We start from the raw sequence: 17,841 nt of genomic DNA, 5'->3' as shown, positions 1-17,841 counted from the left end.
AAGAAACATAGAATATCTAATTATTTCCACTTCTGATGGATCAATTTTTTTTGAAAATATGAATGAAGAATTAACGAGAAAAAACATGATTATTAAATTGCCAGTTACGATTATGGCAGGAATAACAAACATTTATTCATACCATGATTTTTCTAAATTGAATAACATAGATAGATAGATCCTATCAAAAGTATAAATGTGAAATAAGAGCAAAGTTAATATTATGATATATGCCTTGGTTAGGTTAGGTTGTGGTCTTCAACGACAAAAGAAGTGGGATGTAAATGGGTGTCAAGTTCAATGGTCAGTCCTGAAATTTATTTAACAACAAAAAATCTCTTGTGTTCCTATAATTTCTTATAATATAATATATAATAAGCTATAAGAACAAATGATATTTTTTGTAGTTATCAATAAATTTCAGGACTGCCCATTGAACTTGGCTATCATTACTTTTTGTACAAAATAGGTCGTCAGATATCGTGAGACAACAATCGTCGTTTGTTTTTTAACTCGTTAGTTCTTTTTTCTTTTTATTTGGTGTCCTTCGGTGACTTACTTTGCTTCTTGAACTTCTTCAAATGATTTTTCGTGAACAGAAAATATGCTGGTATATTTATATAATTTCTTCAAATTATTTCAATTTTGAGTACAAACCTGTTCTTAATTCTTAATTTTTAAAAAAATCAATAACAATGATTCTTTTAAAAAAATCACGATTCATTTAAATTTTTTGATTTTTTAAATTTAAATATAAAATTTGAAAATTTTGATTCTTTGAAATTATTGTTAATTATTTTAATGTATAAGTCTAAAAATTATACGCATTTCGCTAGTTAGGTTAGTTAAGTGAAGTGAAAACATATAAATAAAGTAAAATGAGTGGAAGAAAAGAGGACCCAATATGGCAGTTCTATATTAAGACAACAAATCCAAATAAATTGGGCTATTTGTTAAAAGTGCAAGAAATATATTCAAGGGTTAGTCCAAAGACTTAAAGCACACCACGATGTTTGTAATTATCAAGAGAGGATTACAGGTAATTGAATTATTAATTTAATTATATTTATATTTAATAAAGATTTTAATTATTAACCTTAGAATGATCACGTTGTTAGATTTTGCCTGACATTTTTTGTTTTTATTGATTCTCCAAGCACTTGATATTTTATTTTTGAGATAATTTAGTGAATGTTTTGAGACATAAATATTAATTATAAGTTAAGTTACATTCATTATTAATTATTCATTGAGTCACCTCATCAACGTGGCTGAAATTAACGCATACAATGTCTTCAAAGACAACCGCAGACGCCAAAACCCTACTTTCAAATTTGAAAGGAGGCTGTTTCTTAGTAATTTGGTGCACCAATGAAGAACTCAATCATTTCTCGGTCTCTAAACTCAGTGATTTCAAAACCCCTGAAGATGAAAATTACATTTTATTTAGAAGAATATGGTATAGTCATATTTCCTCTTGAAGCGCCTACCACCATACCAAACTCAAAAAAACGCAAAAGGTGTTACATTTGCCCCAGCAAGAATGACACAAAATATTCTGCGTTTTGTTCTGAATGTAAAAATACTATTTGCAAAGAACATTCGTTGAATATTAAAATTGTTGTTTAAATTGTAAAAATTAGCCATGTTTTCCATTCCTAAATGTTCATATGTATTTTGACTATAATTCATATTTTAATATTCTAGCTATTGTTTTTATTTTGATAGTAGTAGTTTGATAGTTTGATTTTTTTAGTAATATGTTTTTTGCTAAGAGACAAAGGGAAGTATTTGAGGTGCCCAACAATTTTTTACTATTTCATTTTTATGTCTTGGTTACTAGTGCCCTATCGAAGAATTTATTTTAATAAACAAATTGTACACAATTTTTTTTGTAACTTAGAGTTTAAAATAACTTTGTGGGTACATTAAAATTTTTTATATGTAGTCTTTTTAGATATTGTGTAACTGACTGGAAGAACAAAGCAAAAGACCGGAGAGATTGGAAAAGAATAGTAGAAGAAGCAAAGGACAGACTTCGGAGCAGAAACTAAATCACGGAATTCACAAACTCCCTACTGATTTAATGCAGTAGGGTTGGCTAAGCGGCTGGCCACTGATTCCGGAAAAATGAGGCTAGGAATCCCAATAGGGAGTCTATGGACTTTAAAGTCTGAAAGTCAATGAGAAGAAGATACATTTTTGAGATAATTTTAAAATTTTATGATAGATATTATTTTTAACAAAGATAATATAATTTTTAAGTATTGATTTATGGATATTTTAGGATATAGATTTTAGATATATAGGATTGTTTTTAAATGTTAGGTTTTAAATTTTAATAAGTTGAGCAGGTCATAATTTATCTCTTATCTCTTATCAACTGGCAACTTGATTTCTAGTTTCACCATTTTATACTATACCAAATCTATAATGTGTATTTGAGGTTCATTTATTTGGATTATTTTTTTAAAGGATCAAGGAAAACTTACAAGTTATTTTGATGCACTATATAGTAATCCACTATTGTTTTCACAATGTATCATTTCCCAACACAAACTATGTTTTGAATGAAATGATAAAAGTAATTATTGTTTCTTGAGACAGCTTATCTACTTTACAATATACTGGTAGATTTCTATTGGTTTAAAAAAATATATATAAACATTTTAAGTATCATTTCCTGACTCCGAAACAGATCAATGAATAATATAAAGCGTTCAACAAAGCAAACTGCCGAACTAGACGTCGCCTAGATGGAAAATTGTAGACGATCAAAAATTAATGTTATGATATTTTTCTGGAATTGCTCCATTACAAAAAAAAGTAGTGAAAAATTGTTGAATACATTTTTAACAATTTCACATTTTCCATATTTATTCCATAAATATGAATGACAGCGTGCTCGGCAATATCTGATTTTCTGTGTGTCCATATTTGTAATGAACTAGGTGCTATTCAAATCGGACAATAACAGATTTTTTAGTTTTCCCAACATACTTCTTGTTACCATCATTACAGCTAATTTTATATATAGACTAATTTCAAACCTACTCGTTTAAATATGTTATCTTTCTGTGAAAACCGAATAGAGCACCAGAGCAAATTTTTGCTGCTTTGTTTTTGGAAGGGTGATTTTACAGAGAGATTTCTCAATCCTTGAACCTTTCTCGAACCCTTGAAAACGGTGAAGTTGCATCATATCATACCAAACAAAAGTAAAAATTAATGATAGTGCTTTGCGAAGAATTATTCAAAATTGTTACGGGCAAGTAAAAACACCAACAGTAGAGGCAGACTTGGGGTTTAGCAATAGTATACACTGCGTAAAATCATACAGAATATAGTTTTTCTGTGGCGCAAAAAATCAATCAAATATAAGTTGATATTTATAGGTGAGGTAAAGTGAAAGTTATTTGCTTACTGATGACGTTGAATTTTTTAAAGAATTGGTTTTTTAAAAATGTAAAAGGTATGCATAAGGTTATTTAGATCAGTTTTTTTATTAATTCACTTATCATCTTTAGCAATATTTGTTATTTCTTAAAACGGATTTTATAGTTGTTATCAGTTGTCAAAACTTTGGCAAATTCATAATCCAAAGAATGATCTTCATAGAAAACATGAGGGGCAATAGAGCACTTATCTGGATATAATTTGCTATCATTTTTGTGAGAGGTTATTCGATTGGTCAGTGACCTCTTAGATTGACCAATGTATTTTTTATCACAATTTAAATTTCATAAACTAGGCTAGGCAATTTATTAGTTGGCTTTCTATCTTTGATTTCTGTAAAGGCGCATTGAAGTGTCGAATTTTGTTCGTAAGTTACTTTTAGATTATATTGTTTTGATAACTTTACGGAAAGTTAGGATTAACTGATTTTATATTAGGTGAATAAATAAGTCAGTTACTATTGTTAGAATTGGTGTACGACTCGTCTGATGTCAAGGTCACTGTCACATATATAGAATTCGTTTTAAAATATATGAAGTATACGAGTTTTTATAAAAAGTTTGTGAAATATTATTAGAATCTTTCCATGGAATATTGGATAGAAAATTTTAAGAACTCTATTTTTCATTTTAATCTTAGTGTTACGTGGGCGATATCAATGATAATTGATATAACTTCCAGAACTTATTGGTTTCCTATTCCAGTCAATTAAAATTTTATTGTTTCTGATAAATATGGTGTCAAAAAAAGGTGACAAGTGTTCAGCATTCTCTTTTTGCATTTTTACTTATATTACTCCATTTAGCTGTTAGACATATGTTAAGATGAACATTAGTAAAAAGTGACAGAACATCTACACCTAAAAGAACATAATTCTTAATTCTGCGGCAATACCATATCATTAAAAGTTTTAAGAATTTTAAAAGAGTCTTTGAGATAATAAAAATGTTATAAGGTTTTTTAAAAATTTCTAATAACCAAATAGTAAGAGGCTCAATTGGATAACGAAGTTACTATTCTTCTAAAACGTAAGAGCAGCAATATTACCGATTTTACATGTAAATTTATATCTTCCGTTATTTTTCAACGTAAAAATATAATTATTTTTCGAATATAACCAGAAAATAGCCTGTGTTAAATGCAAAATATAGTTCTCCCTCGAAATTACTATTCACAAGGGTTGTATTCCCTCGTGCTCCGAAACTAAAGGAGCCGTAGCCAAGACGACCCCACTTTTTGCACAACTAGAGAAAGGGAAACGCTAGCAGCAATAAAAGAGATGGTACCGAGCCGAGAAGGGAAGTCGTACCGTCGTTCTCATCGAAGCGAGAATACCAGATTCGGAGCAAAGCAAGTGTCCGAAGCTTTACTGTGTTGAAGGGTTTTTGCTGCACCAGTCCGTCCGATTTTAAGTAAGAAAAACCAAGGTAAACTGATTGAATTGTGAGAGGTAGGTCAGTAATAATGCCTGCAACAACCGCTGAATACCGCACCGAACCGATCATCCGAGGTTAGTTTATGTTAATTGTATATAGGGGATTGCTGTTCTCAACCACCGAGCCGTAGATTTCGTGGGTGAAGTAAACTGCCAATGAGGGAGCTAAATATTCAAATCACAGTGGTGGTCGTGTTAAAGCCTTCATCCAACAGATTATATCGAGGGTAAGGAAATTGCTACTGGAGGAGCTGAGAATTTACACTTCAGTAGAAATCGCGAAACTGCCAATGATGGAGCTGAGTATACAAATATCAGTGATGGTCGTGTTAAGGCCTTCATCTAACCGATTATATCGAGGGAAACGAAGCTGCTAATGAAAGAGTTGAGAATTAAAGTTTTAGTTGAAGTCGCGAAACTGTCATTGAGGTAGCTGAGTATTCAGGTCTAAGTGGTGGTCGTGTTTGTGCCCTCAGCCAACTAAGTAAAGAAACACTAAACGTGCATTCGGTAATCGCTTATCCTTAGCAGCCGTTTGTGGCTCACTTGGCAGTTGCTAGATAGTCCCCGTAGAGTTTAATGCTTTTGCTTTTTTCACTTAGTTTATTTATATTATTGTATAGGTTTTTTGTTTTTAAAAAGGAAATTCCGTTTAATAGTTATTTTGCTTTCTTCTACGACTCCGTGCTTGTAAAGCTTTCTATGGAACATCAGCCGCAAATACCCAAGCTACAAATCCAGGAGAGCAAGTAAAATCTGTTCAATTGGTTTCAGCGTATTCGTTAGCGTTAACCACAATTAAAAACTGGCGCCTGAGGCAATCCAATATGCGAACTTAGGCATCAAAGTGACGAAAGAAGGTTGCAACTGAAATGTTTATTGATGCTACAATTGGTTTAGCTGATAATTTAGGTTTACGAATTTTTGGTAAACAATGAATGTTGCAGAATACCGCTATAGTTTGTTAATGTCTCCTTTGTTTTTTGTTCAAATTTTTTGTTAATTCATCACAATTATTAGTTTTTTTAAGAATTGGATCATGAGTAAATTCCTTATGTAATGTATTATTGTCATTTAGTTCTCGAGAAAAATCTGAATACCTTTGTCATATAGTATGACTATTAAATTTGGATTTTCTTTTAAAAACTTTCTGGTTTTATGAACTAGTTGTTCAAATACAGAAGAATGTTTAGGTTAATGATTATGGTTAGTTAAAATGTTAGTTGTTTTAGCTATACCGATATTTCTTTCTTGTTCATAATATATAAAAGAGGATATGTCTATAAGAATAAGTAGCGGAAACTTTAAATGTATACTTAGATATAGATATCAAATATTACAAATATAGAACACTCACCTAATTTTCGTGTTTTAATAAAATGTTCAACATCTTCGTCTTGAATTGAAACTGTTCGCCTTTTGCGAGATTTTGATTTTATCGGTTTCTTTTCCTCAAATGCCTCTTCATCGTCTTCATAATCTTCATCATCATCATCTTTTTCATAATAATCATCACTATCAGTGTCATTAAAGATGTCATCAGAAGAATCTTCTTTTTTTATACATTTGTCATTCAAGTTCTGAACATTATTGTTTTTGACTTTGTCCGATTTTTCATCTTCTGACTACAAATAAAAAGAAAATTTTCATGAAAGATCATACAATAATTATGCTACTTTCGAATACTAAAAATTATGGCAAATGAATAGTTAAACATGCATTTTTTAATTCGAACAACCCTCACTAATACCCCCCATACAGTTTTTTGTGTACAATATACAAAAAAAGCTTCTTCAAGGGTCACATTTACGGTGACTATATAATGCGACACCATCGAAAGAATTACCGCCGCTTGGTAAACCTAACCAACCAACCTTTATATCAACGACAGGTTGGATTTGCTCAAAAAGGTTTGCCTTTGCCTCAGTTCGATTTCATCTAAATTAAGTTTAAATTTTCTCGAAAATTTTTATATTATTGATAGAATCTTCGAATTTACAAATTTTTTTAATTCATATACCGAGCGGTGCTATCTCTTTTGATAGTGTCGCATTCTATCGCAAAATGTCTCCTTTCATTTAACGATCGTAAAAGATCGCAATTGAAATTTTTGAAATGTCGTGCTCTAAGGTAATGGATTTTTAATATTTAAGGTAAAAAATTTACCTTCTTTGAGTCCTAAAAACCTTCATTCGCCAAAGAAAATTTACTCTCAAATAATTAAATATTTATTTAATAAATTCTAATTTAGAGCTTAAAACAATCGAATCTCAATTCTGGTAACATACAGGAAATGAATGTAGAGGATTGCCATTTTGGTACCACTTAATTGTCAAAAAACCCAAGAAGAAAACGAAAAATAGATAAAAGTAGTGATGTGACTAAGTCACAGATAGAATTATCCATCACATCAAGAGCTTCCAATATAATTATACCACAAAGCAAAGATCCATTATAACATATATACCTTTGTTCACGTTTATTGTGGCACAGTTCTGATTCATTTATCTATTTCAATCTCTATCACAATATATAATATATAACTAGCATAACTATATTAATTAATAAATCACTTACAACATGGATATAAAATAGAAATCTGTTTTAACAAAAATAAATACGTTTTCCTTAGTTGTTGTATCTAAGAAGTAACGAATTATAGAAAATGATATGCATTTATCTCACAAAAATTTTTATGAAATTAACTATGAAGCGTTTAGCTGAAAAGTTTCCGACCTGAATCTGAAAATGTCAGGTTTAAACCTGGCAACCCTAACGTTGCGGCTATTTTTTTATTCTTTACATGATTTTTTTTAAAGTGATGTAAATTTGATTGTAAATATATAATTGTAATTGATATAAAAAAAATAATTAAACTAACTGATAATTAGGTTAAGTTATCATAGCCAACTCATCGCTATTACTATCGTTACTTTCTAAACATTAGTTCAAACCTTGTTCTGTCAAAAAACAAGGTATATCCACATGGACAATCGAGCAATGTGATCCTGCATTATAATATCCAACTGAATTACATTATTTCATTTTGAATTTCTGGAATTATTGGCGATGTTCACACTGAACTGTTTATTATCACTACATACTCACAATTTGACTATCTAGTACTCGTTTTCAATAAGTTATCATCAGCAGAGACTAACGCTTAACATTTATTTGTATGCCGGGGTTCACAATTTTATACTTACAAACAAGATAAAAATGGAATCATCTAAAATTGAACCAAATATACCTTAACATTTTCTTCCTTAACATCTCGGGATTTTTCATCATTTATCTCATTATCTAAGTTGGCCAGTTTTTCCTCCAGTTCTCTCTTCATTTGCATTCGTTTCAATTTCGATGATGCAGGAGTATTTATTCTAACTTTAATTTTTGTCGATGGATTTTGTACACGATGGCTTGTCATAGGTATGGCTCCACAAGTATCTGCATGCGTTCGTCTGTGCTTCAGTAAATTACCAACACAGCTGAATGATTTTCCGCAACCCTCACATTGATAAGGTTTAATGCCTGTATGTAAAGATATGTGAGTTATCAAACTTTGACGATGACAAAACCCTTTGCCGCAAACCTGTATGATAACACGAATTATAATTAGTCATAAAATACATGCTTCAGAACGAATCAAAGATCGCGTAGCTTAATTGTAAATGTGAATTATGAATGACGAAATTCTTAAAAAAATTTGCTAATTCGACTACCACAAGTAAAGCTAGTATATGAAGTGAATATATTAAGTAGTCTAATAAAATGACATCCCATTCAATGATCAATGATAGTATTATAGAAAAACTGTGAACGATATGTAATATCAAATAATGTATATCAACATAACGTTATACCCTGTTTTTAAACTAGGACGACTGATTTGAATTTAAGTTGGCGATTCTAAAGATTCCTGATTTGTCAAATCGCAACCAGTTTTAGATAAGGCGCAAATTGGTACACGTATTGCACGTGTGAGGTAGCGTGACACGAGAGACACGACTCGTACATGCTACACGTGCAGCGTGGTCATTCGCATATAGAGACACGCGTTTTCAAATAGGAAACGGTGGGGTTTGGATTTGATTGGTAGTTCGAGACTAGCCGTCAAAACAAATTGTCTGACATTTTTGAAAATCGAGCAAAACAATTGTAATTTCAGAATGGGATGATGCTGAGGAAGAAATGTTCTATTCCTAATACATTAATTCTATCGAGGAGAAGAAACAGTGGACAATTTACAATTACAACTAAAATGATTGATACTGATTTTGCTAATTATTTCCGAATGAATGGAAACCAGATTGTTCTATGTGGTGTTCCCTTATCTCCTCCATCAACTTTTCTCCTGTCATTTTTTCGTAAAAAAATTAAGGAAAAACTTGCTAGTCACACATACCCAGTTGTGACAGGACGCGCTGCGTCGACAATTTGCGTGAATATATTCAAACTTGTAGATTACAAAACTACATGGTGTCACCTCACACGTGCTATACGTGTTCCAATTTGCGCCTAGCTTTACACAGCACTTTTGACATACCTATTTTATTGACAATTGTATAAATAAAAAAAATAGTGTCCATTTTATTCTTTCATGAGTCATTGTTTAATTGAAATATAAAAAAAGTTCTTGCCAGGACTAATTTGAAAATGGATAATATTCCAAGTACTAACAGACATCATTCACCCTTCAAAAAAGGAGCTATGTAATTTTAGGGCACTACAGAGAAGCAAAATATTGTTAATTTATATAAACGAATCTTAGATAATGAACCACAGACAAAGGTGAATGCCAATTGTAAAAACGTTCGGCAAGTTATTGAAAATAGCACTTTCGTATGAAATAACCGGATACAAATTTTATTTTTTAGGCGTTGTGAGATCGACTGTGTTTTGAATTATTGAAGAATAATTGTCACTTCTAACCATGGTTGAGGTCGTCCAAGAATTTTAGAAACCTTCAACGATACAACAAAAAATTTAATTCAACACATTGTTAATAGTTTCTTTATTGGAAAATGAAATACCAACTTTGAATAAAATGTTACCTGAAATAAAAAAGTAGTCAAATTTCTCATTAATCATTGCATATTAAAGACAGAAATTTCAAATAAGCCACAAATAATACAATCAGCCACAAATAATATTAATTTTTATATGAATTGAAAGCTACTTTTTTTATTTTATGGTATGTACCAAGAGAATAACAATTTTTAGATACTTGAAAAGAAATAGAGAGAGTATTACCTAAGATCCATCAAACAGTATAGGCGAAAACAGGGACCCATTTATTACCTTGATGAAACCTGACTGAATGAAGGTCATACCAATTCCAAAATATGGATAAATACATTCGAGATAAAAAAATTCTTTTCATAAATGATTGTCTACACGTTTGAAAAATCAATCTGGAAAAAGCAAACGTTTAATAATCCTTCATTCGGGATTTGAGTATGGATTTGTTAAAGATGCATTGCTAATAGTTGAAAATAAAACAAATTGGAGATTATCGTAGAATATGAACGGATTTGTATTTGGAAACCAGTTTTCTGAATTTCTGAAAAAATTGCTAGATGGTGCTGTAATTGTAATCGACAATGAATTTTACCATATCCGTAGGATGTTCCAACAACATCTAGATTTAAAAATGATAGGCAAATTGGTTACAATCTAAGAATACACGATGATATATGAATATGATTCGATCTGAATTTATATATACTATAAAACAGAATAAAAATAAGTTCAATTCCTAATATGTTACTAATGAAATGGCACTATAAAATAAAGAAATTGTACTTAGGCTGCCACCATTATGAATTGAATTGTATAGAATTGATTTGGACTCAAGAAAAAAATGCAGTGCCAGCCAAAAAGACTACTTTTAAAGGATGTATAGAATCTTCAAATACAAGCATTGAAAAATGTGACAAACATTCACTGGCAGAATTTTGTTGCATGTCATAAAAGAAGAAATAAAATAGATAGAAAATTATGCAAATAGTTTAATCAATAAACTATTTTTACACCACAGCTGATTTCATACTGAAATTACTGTTTTCTGAATGAGGATTAACTATAATAGGTTGTCTATTCAAAAATAGGCCCCTTTTCATACCATTTGAAAATTTACTGTTCTATATAGGTATTTAATCTTGCTATGAAATATTCCAAATAATAAACCTATGGAAGAAGTTATGACAAATACATTATTCTGTTAGTGTATCACATACAGATATTTTTGATGATATATTTCTAGAACAAAAAATATATATTGTATTTTTACATCAAATAAGTTCTTGCAATGGAACATTTTCTTATATTTTAAACTCAACCAATTTTTTATTCAACTGATCTTCTTATAGCTCGAAAGTTTTGAAAAATAAACATGATCTGCTCTCTGAATAATAAAATTTTTGTCTATTGTGGTTCCTTCATTCTGAATTAATACAAAACTTTTCATGTGTCCCAAATTTGACAACTATTACTAATCTTCTTAGATACGTAGTCACCGACCTTGAAATTCTTTATAGACTTAATTTTAAAATTTGTTGTATTTTTTTTTTGTTTTCAATAATATGCATTCCCTCTTTTACCGTATATCTATTAGGTTAATTATCATTTAGTTTGTGGTTCATTATTTCCAGAGTGTATAATTTTAGTATGACTAGTATTCTATGTTATATTGCCTTAGATTATAGAACGGAGAGGATACCGCATATGTATATGTGGCAGTGCTTCTCTTTTGTTATCAACACTGATAATCCATTTTATTTGTGGCAAACAAACTGAATACATGGTGTAAATTTTATAGTTATTTTCTAACTGAAAAGTTTCATTATTCGAATGTATTTTACACTTATTATAATGTAAACTATTGTGATTTCGGCTGTAAAAGTCACAGCCAGAAAATGGAGCCAGGAATCTCGTTTCATAGGTAATTAATAATTAAAATATGCATCATTAGATTATTAGTAACCATTTATTTTTATTGTTTGAAAATTATTTGAACTGTGACAAGGTTATATTATACTTGTAATTCAAAACTTTATAATTATCTTGTAGCATTAAAGAAGTATACTGGTGGCGTAGACATAAGTCGTAACCTTGTTGCATAAAATACTATTATTATGATTCCAATTAGGCCAGTAGCAATTTATTTTCAGTTATATAAATAATAATGAATATTTTTACTTTTAAAAATATCTTTTAATGGATCTGATATCTCATTTAACATTATTTAAATATTACAGCTTTCCTAAGGATTTGGAAAGCAGAAAACGTGGATAAAGAATATGAAAATTGATAATTGGGAACCAACAGTAAATGATCAAATATGTTCAAAGCATTTTGAACAAATATAGTTCTACAAGACTGATTCTATGTCAATCGTTCGTTTGCTTAATGAGGCAGTCCCCACCATTTTTTCTGAACTGCCTAAAAATGTCCAACTATCAATGGTAAGTAATCACTTATAAAATAATTCTAAATAGAAATGTATTTCACTGAGGTTTTAATTAAAATGTATGTTGAAATCAATAAAACACTTCACATTTCAGGCTCCTAAAAGAAAATGATCTCATTCTCTGAAGCCTGGATCTTCAACAGCACCTTCAACTGTAGTCAAATCCCCAGAAATCCCTAAAAAAGATATTGAGGAGAAAGCTCTTTCGAGTGAAAATCAGGAACAGGAAATCAAGAGAAATTAGAGTACTTGAACAAAAATAAAAGTAACTATGTACTTTAAAAGATATTATTGAAGAACTCGAAAATTCATCAGAAAATGGAGAGGGAATGCTGCTAAGTAGTATGTGTACTGTGGAAAGTGGAATAAATATATAGCAAGAAACTATAAACAACATCAAAGCATTTCAGCTGCTGCACTAATGTAGGATAGTGAGAAGATTCACAAGAGTTCAACTTGTTGAGCTAGTGTAGTGGTGAAAATTAATTGTTATAAGATTAAAAAAAGTTTAAAGACAATTTAAATTTATTGTAAGAGAAAATAGTACTCTTTATTTATATTTCAACTATTTATTAATATCAATAATTGAAAAATATCCATATAATTTTCGGAGTAAGTATTACATTAATATTCAAGAGTATTGAATAAAGTATTCAAAACTGACAAATGTTAAATTAAAGTTCCAAATAGCAGCTCCTACCTGCTTGATTATGTCCATAATGCAATCTTATTATTGTAATTGTAAAATAATAGAATATTTTTGTCTGTGAGGATGAAAGTAATGTATGCTTGAACAAAAATTTCTATTTTCTTTGTGAGACCTTAGTACCGCACTTCATACCTATAAAAATAACTTAGTATATTTGTATATTTCACACTCAACCCAATTCTATTTTATGTCCTTATTTTGTAAAAATCAGTATTATTTCATTTCAAAACTTTTGCTTTGCAACTATTTTATAGAAATATGATAACAGATTTAATTCAATTATTTTGTTCAATTTCAATAGCTATTAGAGAAAAACTAAAAACATAATTAACTAGTAAAATTTTCGTTGCCAATTATAATGCCTTGATTGGCCACTGCGCGCTACTTGCTTTTGACCAAATGGTAACAGATAAGCTTTGAAGGTTACGTGTTCTCTCCTTTTCCTAGTCTAAGATCATCGCTTCCAATTTAGTAATTTTTTCAGTGATTTTTAGTGGTGTGATGTGTTTCCTAAAATGATTCTCCTAGTTTAAAAACGGTATTAAATATAATAACCTCCAAAAAATACTTCGGTACCCTAAATTCTTTTACCAAAAATATATACTTAACACCAAATAATAAAATCTAAAATTACCCCACTCTTAGCGAGCAAATTGATGCGCTATTTCTGCCTATACAAACCTCTATGATTGCAATAAAATGTTAACACATGACCAAATAAAGTATTGTGATGCCACATTAAGTTACGTGTCCAGCTTACAAGCTCCTACCGCGGCACCGCAAGCGCCACGCTCTCGCGGGCATTCAGTCAGTTACAATCACTTACTTGTTCTTCAACGGAATTAGACGCTGAGAAAATCACGGAGCATAAGAAAAACGTCGAATGCAAGGCACAACTTAGGTTTTTGAAAGGAAATTTAAGACTGTGCGGAGAGCAGGGGAATTTATCAAAAATGAGAAGACCTGGTCCATACAAAAAGGTCATATGACTGAAGGAGTAAAACGTTACTATCGTTGTAATAAAGTGAAACTTCGGGCTGAAATTCAGTGTTCTACTGCGATTTATCTTTTAGACCAAGAGCCAGTGACCAATTTTAGGTGGTGATTTCAGAAGTCATGAAACTTTTCACAGTCAAAACTTAATACAGATACTGAAAAGCCACTCCTGGCAGCCCTATGTGGCCGGGGTGAACTACACTAAATTTTTAAAGAGGGTCAGAAATAAGACTAATTTCTGTTAAAGTATAACTTCACTTCATAAAACTTTTGCCAGAACATTCACATTCCTCCTAATTGTTGACAGAATATTATAAATATGTATAAAGAAAATCCAATTTTGTCATTTCATCAATCTTGAACTTTTAACAAAATAAATAAAATAGATTAATAATTCATAATATCTAATGTCAGAAAGAAATTCTATCAACAGTCTGCAAGAGCGAAAAACGTGTCATGACTTCATGACCACCTAAAATTGGTAACTGGCTCTCCCTCTATTTTATTTGATGCATTATGTGATTATATATTATTATTCCTACTGAAACATGTCACGATCATGGAAATTTTTTCTGTCAGTCAACAAGAGGTATAAATGAAGCAACAAAAAAGGAAATAGAAAAACTAAAGAAATAGAAGAACTAAAGTAAAATTAATGGATCAATCCAGCCGACTAAGTTACAGTTATACGTCAGAAAAAATACGGGCCAGCAGGAATAAGCTTGGAAGAGCTTGCATTATGGTTAAAAGAAAATTAATCTGATGAAGATTACGAAGTTTTTGTTGTGGCCTATGAAATTTCCGAAGATGATTTAGATCACAACTTCTGGTTCATGTTTCATCGACGAAATATTTAATTGTATCACGTCAATGTTCTGTTCTTCACGCGGATGCCACGTATAAGATCATTTGGCAAGGATTTCTAGTATTGGTACTATAGTAAAGATAAACATTTTCACCCATTTGGATTAGCTCTGACATCAGCAGAATGAACGGAAGACTTTGTATTTTTATTTTCCGCATTGAAAAAAGCAGCTTTCTCCCTATACTCATACAATTAACTTGTAAAGTATTGGTCTGTGATGCAGCCAAGGCAATTTTGTTTAGCTTCGCTCGCACGTTTGGAACCGTCATAAGAATGTGCTGGGCGCATGCGAAAAAGAAGATGCAAACAAAAGTTGGGCAAAGTGTGCGAAAAAGTCGCAAAAAGAAGTACTACAAGACATTGATGTTTTACATTTGATTGAGCCTGCGAAAATTTTTTGGACAAAAGATGTGGACAGAAAATTACTAATGGGTAAAACTGTCGAAGCAGGTGCCATTAAAGATTAACACTAATTTGCTCATACAGAATTCCAGTAGGAGACCTTTGACGAATATACAGAGCAACCTTTTAGCGAGTCGGAGGTAATAATGCCCCTAGAAAAAGTTACACGGCACATGTAATTGCCCAAAGTTTCTCAAAGATTATATTTGCAAGTATCTTGTTGGATTGGCAATTCGGCATGTCTAACCACCTTCAGAGGCAAGAGCTATTGGCATAAAACGCAAAAGAGGACGACCAGCCAAAACTGAGAAATCATTAATTGTGCAGTAAATTATTACAAAAGACTGATTCCTCTTAATATTTTCAAAATGTTTATTATTAGTTTTAAAAGGACCGATTTCACCCTTCTTCTTAATAAAGGATTATTGAAATTGTAAGAATGTTATTTTGGTTGAATAAATGCGCAAAAAAATCATTTTTTGGTAGTGGTTAAGTAATTTAGAGACATTAAAAGCTCGGCCTTAGTAAAAAATTTTATAATAATATAGGGTCACACAATAATTCACTTTAATAGGACAACGACATAAATATATGCATGTCATTTTAAATTAAAATGTGGTTAATAGTTTGGTGTTTTTAACTGTTTTTTGGGTTAACAATTATTTGTTTGGAGTCATTTGCTTTAATCTATCTTTTAATGTAAAAACTTTGGTTATAATTTCACATTAAAATGCGGTTTTTATTTTGGTAATCATTTACTTTTGGTTGTAACAATTTACTATATCTGGTGGTAAGTTAAAAATAAGCCTTTAAAAACAGGGTAGATCTGACAAAACTTAAGATGAGCTTTAAGGAATGACAGGCAGAGACGATATACATGAGATCCTTAGTTTTATTTATTTTTAGAGATTTTTTTTGTAGAAGTATTTTTGTTGAATTTTATTTCAAACTTGGAACACGAATTAAAAGTCAGTTGTCTTCAGTAAGTGAAAAAATATTGATACAGTCCTCAATCTTCTGCATCCAGAGACAACAAAACTCAAGAACAAGTTTTGCATATGATAATAAGGTTCCTCAGACAGCACTTTCAATAATGAGTTTTTGGCTAGTAAAAACTCTACTCCTCGGGGAGTAAGGAACTCATTTTAAGCCAAACGAAAACATTCAAACTGTTGTCACTGAATAGAAGCTTTGCATTCCAACTTTTTTATTGTCTGTTACGTGAAATCCATCTGAATATAATATTTTCATATTTTCAGTAATATTTCACTGAAAAGTTAATTTCATCTTTTGAAATCATTAACGGATGTTAGATCAACCCTAATAATGCCCATTAATCACGGCACTGATTAGTGAATCCATTAATCACAAAAATGATTCATAAATCCGTCAAGCCCTATAGTGATTAATATATCCATTAATTACTGCTTTCAGATGCTCTCTTGATTTAGCTATAATATTATATTTTTTCTAAAATCTTATCAAAAAGTACTTTCCTAGACCAGAATTGAGCCAATTGGAAGGCACGAAGCATCTACACTGTACCATCAGCGACTTGAATGTGCGTGTCGTATATCTGTTGCTCGAAATACCATGTTTTTCGAAACAACTTATAAATGGAAGTAGCTTTTGAAACAAAATAAATTTTTTCTACGTCCGTTATAATATTCACGTTTTTTCTCATTCATTTGCATTTAAAAAGAATGTAATTTTCGAATTCGTCAAAAACCGTGAAAAAAAGTATCACAACGGTTCATTTTTTCACGCTTTTGTGTTAGAAGAAGTGCCGCAACGTGTAATTTTTAATTATAAATTGTTTTATCAAAATAGTGGGCTGCCACACTTTTATTTCTTGATATTCGTTCAATAAAATCCGTTTTCTGTCTAATTAAAAGGAGTGTGGTATTATTATTAGTGATAGAGAGTATAAGAATTTACTTTTTTAAAAGCTTAAAACTAATATTTAGGATATTTATTATATAGACTAAGTGTTTGAAGACATTTTTGCGTGTTTTTAGTAAAAATTAAACAAATATAAAAACCTTAGGGATGTTTTCATACATTTGTTGTTAAAAAATTGGTTTTCTAAGCCGTGTGAAAATATCTGTAAAAAACTCTATTAAGATGTTGGTGCAGTTTTAAATTATATGTTTTTGTTTAAGTTTCACCTAGTTCTTCGGGGGTAAGAGTTGTCACCCGAAAATACTTATTTGAATGGATGCAGAGACTGAATTTACCTAATTTGGAAAAAAAACTTAATGGTTTGAAAGAGCAACTTTTGTTAGGTAAAGGTTATACTGAAGAGCAAATTAATAACTTCAAGCGCACTTTTGCTTATTTTAAAACCCAAGTGAAACAAAGGTGGTTGAAATTCCACAAAAAGGAGGATGTTTTTATCAAGTACAACCGGACGTGGCTAGAAGGAACCATTCAAATTCCTGTAGCTGGGCAAAGCCGACCAGGCCGACCGCTCAAGTCATTTGGAGAATCTAGTGAGCGCACCAAAA

General features: G+C 30.8%; 1 protein-coding gene and 1 long non-coding RNA gene across 3 annotated transcripts in view; one reads left to right on the top strand and one right to left on the bottom strand.

The window, feature by feature from the left end:
* LOC130890688 (zinc finger protein 91-like) overlaps positions 1–17,841 on the bottom strand; it is a 38,901-nt gene that overhangs the window by 3,665 nt on the left and 17,395 nt on the right. Inside the window, exons 5-6 of one of the 2 annotated variants that reach the window (XM_057794906.1) lie at positions 8,142–8,483; positions 6,249–6,516 (exon numbers count right to left, since the gene is read on the bottom strand). In XM_057794906.1, coding sequence (XP_057650889.1) covers positions 6,249–6,516; positions 8,142–8,483 — 610 coding nt within the window. The remainder of the gene's footprint in view (positions 1–6,248; positions 6,517–8,141; positions 8,484–17,841) is intronic. The other variant, XM_057794907.1, reaches the window with a different exon arrangement.
* Positions 3,436–13,072, top strand: LOC130890689 (uncharacterized). The gene is made up of 3 exons (XR_009058775.1): positions 3,436–3,472; positions 12,151–12,357; positions 12,457–13,072. It is a non-coding gene; the product is annotated as an uncharacterized LOC130890689 (long non-coding RNA).

Source organism: Diorhabda carinulata, chromosome 2 (assembly GCF_026250575.1).
Source record: "Diorhabda carinulata isolate Delta chromosome 2, icDioCari1.1, whole genome shotgun sequence".
NCBI classification, from domain to species: Eukaryota; Metazoa; Arthropoda; class Insecta; order Coleoptera; family Chrysomelidae; genus Diorhabda; species Diorhabda carinulata.
Note: the sequence above shows the minus strand (reverse complement) of the source record. Positions and strands in the feature narration are given on the sequence as shown.